The sequence below is a fragment of the Salvia miltiorrhiza genome, chromosome 7 (genome assembly GCF_028751815.1).
Source record: "Salvia miltiorrhiza cultivar Shanhuang (shh) chromosome 7, IMPLAD_Smil_shh, whole genome shotgun sequence".
NCBI lineage: Eukaryota > Viridiplantae > Streptophyta > Magnoliopsida > Lamiales > Lamiaceae > Salvia > Salvia miltiorrhiza.
In genome coordinates this window covers 58,698,785-58,711,272 of record NC_080393.1, presented here as the reverse complement: position 1 = coordinate 58,711,272, position 12,488 = coordinate 58,698,785, and the positions used below count along the sequence as shown (strand labels likewise).

At 37.2% G+C, this 12,488-nt stretch overlaps 2 protein-coding genes across 4 annotated transcripts; both read left to right on the top strand.

Moving 5' to 3' along the window:
• The first annotated feature begins 2,277 nt into the window (after nt 1-2,277).
• LOC130995168 (ankyrin repeat-containing protein At5g02620-like) lies at nt 2,278-4,156 on the top strand. Its single transcript, XM_057920318.1, has 2 exons — nt 2,278-3,023; nt 3,407-4,156. Exons 1-2 carry the CDS (start codon nt 2,451-2,453, stop codon nt 4,130-4,132), a joined length of 1,299 nt encoding a protein of 432 aa, XP_057776301.1. The 5' UTR covers nt 2,278-2,450; the 3' UTR covers nt 4,133-4,156.
• Nucleotides 4,157-6,474: 2,318 nt separating this feature from the next.
• LOC130995167 (ankyrin repeat-containing protein NPR4-like) lies at nt 6,475-8,575 on the top strand. Of its 3 annotated transcripts, none has more exons than XM_057920317.1 (2): nt 6,475-7,307; nt 8,078-8,575. In XM_057920317.1, the coding sequence occupies exons 1-2, from the start codon at nt 6,735-6,737 to the stop codon at nt 8,105-8,107; spliced, it is 603 nt and encodes a 200-aa protein (XP_057776300.1). In that variant the 5' UTR covers nt 6,475-6,734; the 3' UTR covers nt 8,108-8,575. The 3 variants fall into 3 exon arrangements, with proteins under 3 accessions (XP_057776300.1, XP_057776299.1, XP_057776298.1); XM_057920316.1 differs by having other exon boundaries at nt 8,058-8,575; XM_057920315.1 differs by having other exon boundaries at nt 8,022-8,575.
• Nucleotides 8,576-12,488: the final 3,913 nt, after the last annotated feature.

Below are 12,488 nucleotides of genomic sequence, written 5' to 3'. Positions count from 1 at the left end.
TTTAATGTTATTTATACATATTGATTAACTTGTTTAACTAAATGCATTTAAAAATAAAATTAAAAACACTCTTTCATTTCCTTCGCCGGCTGCCACCGCGCTTAACGCCGGAACAGTGAAACATTGGCGAGCCCACCGCATAAACAAATAAACAAAGAGACCAAGAAATTAAAAAAATAAAAAAAAATCAAAAAATAGAAGTCTTTCAATTGTTGAGAGAAACAGAGGAGAGACCAAATTTTCGACGAGCCCTAATTTTTGAAAAAAAAAAAAAAAACAGAGGAGATAGCACAAAGTGGAAGAGAGGGTTGCAGAGGCGGTGCAGGCGGTGGAGGCGTAGGCAGCTTAAACGGTGGAGGTGAGTGGGCGGAGGCGGAGGCAGCTCGAACGGTGGAGTCGAGAGGGCATAGGCGAAGTGGCGAAGAGGCGAGAGGCGGAGGCGGTTGCGCGATAGTTGTCGGCGGATTTAGGGCTTAGATCTCGACGAATTTACAGAGGGGGAAGGGCTTAGATTTCAGTAGATTTAGGGCTTAGGTCTCGGTGATTTACAGAGGGGGAAGGGGGAGGCGGCGTCGGCGGAACAGAGGGAAAAGGAGGAAGGTGGCGCCGTTGGAGTTAAGGGTTTATAGGAGAAAGGGGAAGTGGTGTTAGGTGAAGGGAGATAAAGAACCAGACAAGGAGAAAAGGGGGAAAGCTCACCGGATTCAGGGGGACGGTGAGAAGAGGGGGAGGTTGGCATCGCGATGGAGGCTGGAGGTTGGTGGCGGCGGTGGCAGGAAGAAGACTAGAGAGAGAGAGAGAAAGCATAGGGATAAAATGGGGGGTGAGGTGGAGACCCTTAATTAATCTACTTAAGTATTGCCTAATTAATGCTAAAAATGGAAATGAGACTTGTTACATGGGACGACTCAAAAAGGAATACGAGACTTGATTATTGGGACGGATGGAGTCAGGGGATTTTTTAGGACATTAACTTAGATTGATTTGAAAATTAGGACAATAACTTTCGGACTTGTAAAAATAGGACACTAATTATTTTTTTAGAGTAAAATAGGACACTAATTAATAAGCGTCGTAAATATAGGATATTTCTCAGCCGATAATTGGCTAAAAAATGTCCTGCGGATGCAACACTTGTTAATTAGTGTCCTATTTTACTCTAAAAAAAATTAGTGTCCTATTTTTACAAGTTCGAAAGTTATTGTCCTAATTTCCAAATCAATCTAAGTTATTGTCCTAAAAAACTCTCGAACTCTATAAGATTTATATACTACAATTAATTTAGTGAATATGTGATACATTCCCTATTATTTGCTCCCTCCGTCCACCAATTAAAGCCCCATTTGAGAGTGGGCACAGAGACTAAGAAAGATGAAAAAGGTGTTGTGGGTGAAATATAAGGGTAGTTGACTAAAGTGATAAAGATAGTTGACTAAAGGTTAAAGGTGTTGTATGGTGGTCCACTGGTGATAAAGTGTAGTAAATATAAAATATAAAAGTGATAAAGTTGTTGTAAGGTGGGTTCATTAGTGGCAAAGAATAGTAAATATAGAAAAAGAATAAGGGTAAAAAGGTACAAAAAGTAAAATAGTGCTTTAATTGGTGGACAAAAATTTAAGTTCAAGTAAGACGGAGGGAGTATATAATAGTGAGTTGTTATTTTCATTATTTAGTTAAGTAATTTTTTTTTTCAAGATTCTAAAAGCAATTCCAGATATATATCAAATAGATTTGGATGTAATTAATTAATTAATATATTCTTCTGAATATATAATATACCAATTGCATATGATTTACACCATTACCCTTAAAATTAAATATGTAATAGGAATATAATAATACACTTTTTATATTAGTATATAGATTAGAATTTGAATTAAGTTTCGAGCTCTTGATCAGGACGATATTATGCTCGATTTGATTGAATTCGATTGCACCTACTTTACCCCGTCCAACTAAGAAACCATGATGATACACATATTTGAAATATACATTCCATTTTGAAAAAGTTCAAAATTATAACAGTCTCAATTAACTTTTATTCCCCTTATTTTATTAATAGAAGTATTTATATTTATTCTGGTGAGTGGGATTGTCTCCATGCAACAACTTGTACAATTGATTAATACAGTACGAGCTTGCAAGACTACGAAGCTTCTGCGTGCAAACAAAAGTTGCAAATTTATGTCAACTTCCGGTCCCATCCAAAATAGATTTTTTTTTTTTGGCTGGGTTTTCATTGTCTTTTATGTGGAATAAATTAAGCCTCCTTTTTTTAATATATATAGACTCAATGGATTATCTTGCAATTGAGAAGTAGGAAATTGGGCAGAATCTTCATTTGAATCAATTCCTTAATTTTAAACTTTATGCCGGAGTAGTATGAAAAAACTAGAGAAAGAAAGAAAAAGGAAGGCATCGATATATATATAGTTAGCTAGTGGGGAAGAATGGTGAAAGAAGTAGTTGAAAGGAAACTCTACAATGCTGTATCAAAAGGGGATCTAACAACACTTAAACAACTTCTTCAAGAAGATCCATATCTTGTTCATGAAGCCCCGTTTGCATGTTCAAGAAATCTTCTACACGTAGCAGCAATGCACGGACAATCAGCCATCGTTGAAGAGGTGTTGAGGATGAATCGACGTCTAGCTCGGATTCCAGACTCCCAGAAATCATCGCCTCTCCACATCGCAGCAGCAGAAGGGCACGTCATCATCGCCTCAAAACTGCTATCAGTTGCCCCGGAGATGTGCTGGTGGCGCGACGACCAAGGCATGAACCCGGTTCATGTTGCCGCCATGAACGGGCATGTCGAGTTAGTCAAGCATCTCCTTGGAGAGAGTTGTTTGCCTGCTATGGAGAGACTGCATCGCGGGCAGACTGTGCTGCACCTGTGTGTGAAACATGGTCAGCTTAGTGCATTGAAGGTTTTGGTGGAGAAGTTGGGAGAGTTTGTGTGTGCCAAAGATGATGATGGCGAGACACTCTTGCATTTGGCTGTCAGGTGCAATCAAGTTGAGGTAACATCTCAACTCTTATTACTTATCCTTTCTTGTCATCATCTTTTGATTAATTAGTCACACAATCGATTTAAGTTGTAATACCCATTCTAATAGGCTCACTTCTTTTGGGTACGGAGATTAAGAAATTTACTTTTTATAAAGAAAGTGGTGTGGTCCACGCCAATTAATTATTTTATATTTAAAATGAAAAATGAGCCTATTCTAATGGGACGTTCCGAAAAAGGAAAACAAGCCTATTAGAATGGGACGGAGGGAGTAGTAATTAATCCACAGAATGAGATTTGTTGTCTGGGATCATCTTGTTGAAATTTTCCAATTCGACTATGATATGAATGGATTAAAATTAGTTGAAATGGCTAATCTTGAATATTAAATCTCAGACTATACGATACTTGGTGGAAAACAAAACTGTGGAGAGGCAAACACGAAACTCGATGGGCAAAACAGCGCTGCAGGTCTTGAAGGAGAGCCCTCCACACACAGCTACCTACGAAAAAATCAAAGGAATCTTGATAAATTTATCTAACGAATCATATTTCGAAGCCCTCCCCAAGATGACCGACGTCACGATGGTGGTGGTGGTCCTGATCGCCACCATGGCGTTCCAGGTGGCCGTCAACCCCCCAGGCGGCGTGTGGCAGGACGATAAGCCTACACACAGGGCCGGCCAGGCCGTGATGGCGTCCACCCATCCCAAGATGTACGGACACTTGGTGCGTGCCAACACCACGGCCTTCATCGCATCTCTCATCACGATCTTCCTCGTCACCACGGGCCTCCCGTCCACCAATATTTTATTCATGGCGGTGGCCATGTACGCGATGTGTGTGTCGCTGGTGGCCATCGCGATCAGTTACGGAGCTTCCGTGGCGATGATCACTCATACTACGAGGAGGCAAGCGGTGGGGCATTTGATTATGACAGTGCTGGCGGTGGTTTTGAACCTGTTTGCATTGATAACGGCGTATGTTGTTATAAGGAAGTTGTACTTGTCGTGCAAGAGGAAGAAACGGCAGCAGCAAGATCTCATAGACGATACTTTCGTCTGCCCCGTCTTCTACTGGATTTTCCAGCAGTTGGAGACGCGAGGGTTTTTGAGTGGCTAATATACTTCTTGAAATGTTCGTGTATGTTGCTAGCTAGCTGCATCGTGAAGCTCTTTTAATTCTAACTAGCTGAGAGTACGTGCGTTGCACGTATAATATCTTATTTAGTACAATCTACTTATTCTAAACAGTAATATATTTGAAAACAAAAAAAGTGATAACACTATTAATTGTTAATACTGCCTCCGTCCACAATTTAAAGCCCTACTTCCCCTTAAATTTTTTTGCACAAATTAAAGCCCTATTCTGCTTTTTGCATCTTTTTACCCTCCCTATTTATTTAAAATTACTACCATTTGCCACTAATGGACCCACCTTACAACACATTTATTATTTTTATATACTACTCCCTCTGTGCACGAAAAAGTGCCCTACTTACCCCTTTTTTTTTTGTCCACGAAAAAGTGTCTTGTTTACCTTTTTGTACATTCATACCCTTTACTTTTCAATTTATTTACAACTTATGTCATTAATAAATCCACACTTTTATTTAATCTATGCAATTAACCCACACAATTAACTCACTAATTAAAACTACGAAACCAACTCCCCCACGCCTAATCAATCCCATTTATTTATTTATTTTCTTAATTTTCAGTTTATTTATTTATTTTCTTAATTTTCAGTTTATTTATTTATTTATTTTCTGAATTTCAAGTTTATTTATTTATTTATTTTTGAATTTTCAGTTTATTTATTTCCAGTTTATTTACTTATTTATTTATTTATTTCCAGTTTATTTATTTTCTGAATTTTCAGTTTATTTATTTATTTATTTTCTGAATTTCAAGTTTATTTATTTTTGAATTTTTAGTTTATTTATTTATTTATTTTCGAATTTTCAGTTTATTTATTTTCCTGTTTATTTATTTATTTTTTTTCTGAATTTTCAGTTAATTTATTTCCAGTTTATTTATTTATTTATTTATTTCCATTTTATTTATTTATTTTCTGAATTTCAAGTTTAGTTATTTATTTATTTTTGAATTTTCAGTTTATTTATTTATTTATTTATTTCCATTTTATTTATTTATTTTCTGAATTTCAAGTTTAGTTATTTATTTATTTTTGAGTTTCCAGTTTATTTATTTTCCAGTTTATTTACTTATTTATTTATTTATTTCCAGTTTATTTATTTATTTTTTCAATTTTCAGTTTATTTATTTATTTATTTTTGAATTTTCAATTTATTTATTTTCTGAAAATTTTATTTCCAATTTATTTATTTTCCATTTTTTTATGTATTTATTTATTTATTTATTTTCTGAATTTCAAGTTCATTTATTTATTGAATCGGCACTTTTGTTTAATGTTTTCTCATTTAAATGCTTTCATTTAATTTACCTAATAAAATAGTGCCAAATAGTTAATGCAAGATTAGTAAAAGTAACCACAATAAATTAACACTACCCTTTTAGTCTTTTACACCACCTTTACACCACCTTTTTCAGCTTTCTTAAAACCCGTGTCAGCACCCAAATGGGGCACTTTTTCGTGGACGGAGGGAGTATATTTATTACACTTTATTACACTTTATCACTAGTGGACCCACCACACAATACCTTTAACACTTTAGTCAACTACTTTATCACTTTAGTCAACTACCATTTTATTTCATCCACATCACCATTTTTAGCTTTCTTAGTCTCCGTGCCCACATCAAAGTGGGGCTTTAAATTGTGGACGGAGGGAGTAATTAATTTTAATAAATATTTGCAAGTACGTATAAGAAAGTAGACAAAAAATGAAACAAAAGCTAATATATGTACTTTTATATTGACCTTAAATTAAGTATATATATGAAGGACATAATAGGCAAATCAAATTTTATAAAACATTGCACTTTTATAATAGGTATAGAGGTATAGATTGATCAAATATATGATTAATTAATTGTATTTTTATTCGAATTTCTCCAACTCAACCGTGATATGAATCAAACGAAGTTAATAATTTAGTTCAAATGATACTATTTTTATTTGTCTAGGCTATTCTTCAACAATATTAAATCTCAAACTAGTTTTTGAAATAGATTCCATTGTGAAAAAGTCCAAAATGTCTCGTTTAACTTTTCTTTTCCCGTTATTAATTTCATTGATATAAATGTACTTTTATTTATTCTGGTCACGAGGATTGTGGCCATGCAACAACTTGTACATTTGATTAAGACAATATGAGCTTGCAAGGGCTTTCTGCGTGCAAGTTGCAAATTTATCTCAACTTATCTGTTAATCCCCATTCTTCTCCACATATGTACTAATCTCCAGTACTATACAGACAACTTTTATTTAATTGTCTTTTTTGTAGAATAAATTAAGCCACCTGTTTTTCATATATATAGATTCCATGGATCCTATCTTGCAATTGAGAAGTAGGAAATTGGGCAGAATCTTCTTTTCGATCAGTACGTAGTCCTAACAGAGGTCTTTGTTTGAACATTTCCACGGCGGCTTTCTTGAGAGAGAGAGAGAGCTTGTTTATGTACTATATATACATGCATTATTTTTGTAAGATGAAGAAAGAAACTAAGAAACTAGCTAAAGAGAGAGAGAGAGAAAAGAAAAGAAAAAAGAAACCATCAATATATAGTTAGTGGGGAAGAATGGTGGGAGAAACAGTAGAAAAGAAACTCTACAATGCAGCATCAGAAGGGGATCTAACAACACTTCAAACACTGCTTCAAGAAGATCCATATCTTGTTCACGAAGCCCCATTTGCATACTCAAGAAATCTTCTACACGTAGCAGCAATGCATGGCCAAGCGGCCATCGTTGAAGAGGTATTGAAGATGAATCCACGGCTAGCTACGAGTTTAGACTCGAAAAATTTGTCACCTCTTCACATTGCAGCTGCGGAAGGGAGCCTTGAGATAGTGAAAAAGTTGTTATCACTAGCCCCGGAGGCGTGCTGGTGGCGAGATTGTCATGATATGAACCCGATTCATATTGCAGCCATGAATGGGCATGTCGAAATCTTGGAGGAGCTGCTTAAAGAGAGTCATTTGCCTGCTATGGAGAGACTGCATCGCGGGCAGACCGTGTTTCACCTGTGCGTGAAACACGGTCAGCTTACCACATTGATGGTTTTGGTGGATAAATTGGGAGAGCTTGTGCGTGCAAAGGATGATGATGGCGAGACACTCTTGCATTTGGCTGTTAGGTCCAATCAACTTGCGGTAACCACCAACTCCATCTTTTGTAATTTGTTTATGTCTTCATCATTAATTTGAATATGATTACATCAGTTTTTACCGTTTTTTATCCATATAAATATTACTCCATCCGTCCACGAAATGTTGTCCTAATTTATCATTTTGGTCCATCCATAAAAAGTTGTCATAATCTATTTTTAGCAATAATTTATGGGTCACTTTCTCTACACATGCACTAACATATAGGCCCCATTCTCCACTCATTAACTTAATTAACTTTTTCCATTTTTTATTCATATATGGACCCCTTTCTGCACTCAATAGGACAACATTTCGTGGACGGATGGAGTATTTTCTTTACTAAATGTGAATGTATAGATTAACCTGTATATTAATTAACTCTAAGGGTGCGTTCTCTTTGGTTGTAAATTTATCATGAAAAATGAAGGATAAACAAAATTCCACTCTTTAAATCATTCCTTTCTTTTTCCTCGTTCCTACCAACATAGAATTTGACTCTTACTCATTCCTCCTTTTCACTACAAATGTGTAAGGGTCAAATTCTATGTTGGTAGGAATGGGGGAAAAGAAAGGAATGATTTAAAGAGTGAAATTTTGTTTATCACTCATTTTCTCATAATAAATTTACAACCAAAGAGAACGTCGCAGCCTAAGATTATATATTTCATTTAGAATTTCGTAATGATGAAAGTATATATGTTACCAACATGATCTCAGATTGTTGCATTCTTGGTGGCATTCAAAATAATAAAGACGCAAACACCAAATTCCAGGGGCAAGACAGAGCTGAAAATCTTGCTTGAGAGCCCTCCAGACACAAGTAACTATTCGGAAATGCATAAAATCTTGAAAAAACTGCAAGATCGATCAAAGTGGGAACCCGTCAAGTTGACCGACACCGCAATGGTGGTTGTAGTCCTGATAGCCTCCATGGCGTTCCAGGTCGCCATCAGCCCCCCCCGGCAGCGTATGACAGGACGACAAAGACGGACACGTGGCCGGCCAAGCCATCATGGTATCTACTCATCCCTCATCGTACAATAAATTCCTGATTCATAACACCCTAGCTTTTGTAGCATCTCTCACCGCCATCTTTCTCATCATCACCGGACTGCCATCCCGACACACTGTTTTCTTCTATCTCGCCATGAATGCAATGTGGTTCTCGATTCTATTTATTGGACTTAGTTATGCAGATTCTTCTATCGTTGGATTTGCAGTATTTGTGTACATTAATCGAGGAATCGATGATTAATCATCTTGCTCCTCAACTCCTGATTGAAACTTGAAAGGACGAAATATCTGTATCTGTACGAATATGAATAGTTGGGTGTTCGCTAATATTTTCACCACGCCGCAAGTATACGGGTAGTTGTAATATATGGAAGCAAGGTCGTATCCCACAAGGATTAGTAGTTCAATCTAGTGATTATCCTAATTCATTTTACTCGACTATTTAGACTAAACGATTGAGTGATTGGTTTGATTATCTAACTAAATACTTAACAAGTGCAAAGACAAATAAAAATCAAATAAGCAAAGTGGATAAATAAGATGATTAAGGCGATTTAGGGACTAGGCATCGATAATTAAGCAAAAGACTTCAATTATAGCTCAATATTAATCTTGACAATCCTAATTATCTAGAGTGATCTCCCAACTAGTTCTAGCCCCCTCCCGGACGACTAGAACGGTAGATTACGGGTCATAGTTGTCGTCCCCGGTCAACTTCTAACCTATAACTCCCAAAAGCACACAAAGATCGACATACTCTCACCCAACTCTCAACCTCCCGGTTATCGAATTGATATGTTTCAAACACCTTATCTATTGCAATTATTCTCTCCCGATTCAAATTGCAAATTAGAAATGCATACAAAATGTCCAACAAACCATACAAGAAATAAAACAAGGGTTTGAAAAGATAATGTGCAAAGGAACAAACAAGATTTATATTGAGCACAAATAATCAATCCATTACAATAATCATCTAGCCTAATCCCCAAATCAAAGAGAAATTTAGCCTATCATGTTCAACAATAACATACCCAATGAAAAGAGAAACATAAATGAAAGAGAGAGAAAAGAATAATCAAATCCTATTGAGAAGCTTGCTTCAATCCTCTCTCCTCTTCAATGCCTTCTTCAAATGGGTAGGAAGGAGTATTAATGGGGGTTAGGGCTTGGATATGGAGGTAGGAATGAGTATTGAATGTTGGGGATGATGAATAGTGAGAGGAAAGGGGGGAAAATGGGGTTTAAGGGCTGAAAAACCCGACTGGGGCCCACTTGGGGGAGGCTCCGCTCTTTTCCCGCGGTCCTGGCCCACGGCCGCGGTTGACAAACGTGGGGGAGAGTCAGGGGACCCGCGGTCCCGGCCCGCGGCCGCGGGTGGTGACCGCGGGGGAGCCCTGAAACTGGTGAAGATGCCCGCGGTCCTGGCCCACGGCCGCGGGTGGCGACCGCGGGCGAGAGCTTTCCCACGGACGCGCGACCGCGGCCGCGGCCTCCTGTGCGCTGCTGACTTTGTCGGCCCCGTTCTCCCTCGTCCGAGCTCTGATTCGGGCGCCGTTCACGCTCATGGATTCCTCTCGAGACGTGATTCGATCCTATGCTCTCACAATTCTCCAATCAACTCTTGATTTGCCCTGAAAATACTCAAAAACTATACCAAGCAATCAAAACTACATAAAACTCAAAATTGGGATACAAACACATATATGCGATCAATTCATGGGGGAAAATGACAACAATTCGTGCGATATTGAGGTATGAAATCCATGTTTGTCAACCCCCCAAACTTAAAGCGTTGTTTGTCCCCAAACGACAAAAAGAAAGAAATAAAAGTAAACAAACATGTAAGCATGAATTGATGTTATTTCAAAGGGGCTTCAAATTTCAAGATTATTTCACAAATGTACCACAAGTAGACATGCATTTCTAGTGATCACAAGTGATGAAGATTTCAATAGTATGGCCTCCAAGCTTGAATCCTCACAAGGGTGGATGATTCAATTATGCACTCAACTCTCAAGTGTTTAGATTGGAAGTGTTTGCACTCAAATTGAATTATGCATGCAATCTTCCATAGGCTTGCCATTTATCCTAACTCTCTATACTTCAATGTGTTATAAATAAAGATCAAAAAGGGCTTTCCTTGGGTTGTAATGAGGGCTCTTTGGTAAGGTGAGTAGTTTTTAGGCAAAGTGACTCATCCCACGATCAAATAATCATAATGAACAAATCGACTTCACTATTTCTCTTATCAAACAAAAATCAAAATCTCTACATTTCATCTTTTCATCCCTAGTGATATCTATCATGGCCATGATTCAAAAGGTAAATCACTCCCCTTTATGCTCTTTTTATTCACATTCATTTCCATTTTTTTTTCTTTTTCTTTTTGAGCTCATAGGGGACTAGTGATTTTCACTTAATCAAAGCTTGATAAGCATTTTCAATCATTTCCCAAATTTTTCTTCATCAAAGCAACCACCAACACTCTAGGTTCTACCCCTTTATCATTGGTTATTCAATGAAAGGCTACAAGGCACAAAAGGGGTAAACTAGGATCATATGAGAATTTGGACACAATTTGAGTTAAGTGGCTAACAAAGATGGCCTTAAATCACTTCAATATTAATAACACATCTACTTTTATTTTCAAGAGAGGACTCATGGCAAGTTCTAGAGATCAACACACATGCTCAAATGATTTACACTCAAGAACAAAATGAGATTGTAAATGTATGACAATCAAAGGCTCAATTCTCACAAGCTCATTTTCATTTTCAAGTTCTTGGAGGTATAACATTTAGCTCATCGTCACAAGTTCAAACCCCTCATGCAAAATCAACAAGTGACACATAACAATTTCTTTTCAAAAATACAATCATATCATAAGCCCAATAACAAACAAATCATCCTCACAAAATTTGTTACAATTATCCCAACAAAAATCAAAACATCAAAAAGTCTTTCAATTATTCAAAACATAACAAAAATAAAATAAAACCAAAACATGCAAAAACACAAGATAAACGAGACAACTAATCCATCTTCCCCCTCCCCCCCAAACTTATTTCACACAAAGTGGAAATAAGGTTGGAGGAAAAGAGAAGGATAAGTTGGCTCGGACTCACAACGGTAACCGGCACGTCTACGGCGGCGGAAAGGGGCCATGGAAGGCATGGAAGTTGTAGCGACCCGCTCTTTTATCAGTAGTTAATTCCAGTTTTTCGTGTTTATTTATCTATCTTTTGGTAAATTAAGCACTTTATGTTTTCAACTATGTTTCTGAATCTCGTATTTTGGAGACAGAGTCACTACACTAGCAGTATGCATTTATTTATCTTCGCGTGTTTAAAGACCGCGACGAGAATCTTTGAGTCGATGAATAATTATTATTCAAAGTTATAACCAAGTTAGCTAAGTTGTGTTATTTATCAAGATGGAGTTTATTTCACATTGTTGCTTAAGTCGTGAATTACTTCCGACTTTATCGTTATTTAAATCTCGGGTGTAATACCCCGGATTTTCTATCCTAGGTTTCATATGATCCTATTGATATTACAAGGATATGATAGATCCCTAATTCCCGGTTAAAAAGAATAATTATCCTAGCGATGATTTAATGAGTCTTGATGCCTAGGTTTTCTCTAAAAAAAAAAGAGAGACGGTAAATAAGAAGATGATTATTTTATTTTTCCGTGTGTTGTTGATTACAATAAATATATATATTTATTTTCATTTCAAAGTATGAAAATCAAAGTGCATATTTATTTCGAATACGCGTTTGTTTTAGTTCGGGTTTGAACGATTACGGGCCCGTATAGAGGGCCAAAGGTGGGCCGATTTTTAGAGAGCCTTGGGCCGATTTTAAGGCCCTATTTTAGAGCCCAAATGCAGCCCATTTCAGCCCCCAAAGCCCACTTACACATCAGCCACCCTTTCAAATTTAAAAGGGGACAAGGGTGAGCATTACATGCATGGGGAACTACCAAAGTGCATGGGAAGTGCAAGAGTCTCACAACCAATGCACCCATGCATTGGTGGCAGCCACCCTACCCTCCCCTAGGCCTCATTTTCGTGCTCCCCTCTCCCTAAAGCCAAGAGTTGGCTGATGCAACTTCCTCCATACTCTTTAACTCTCTCTACAAAGCCTAGTCCTCACTCCACATCCAC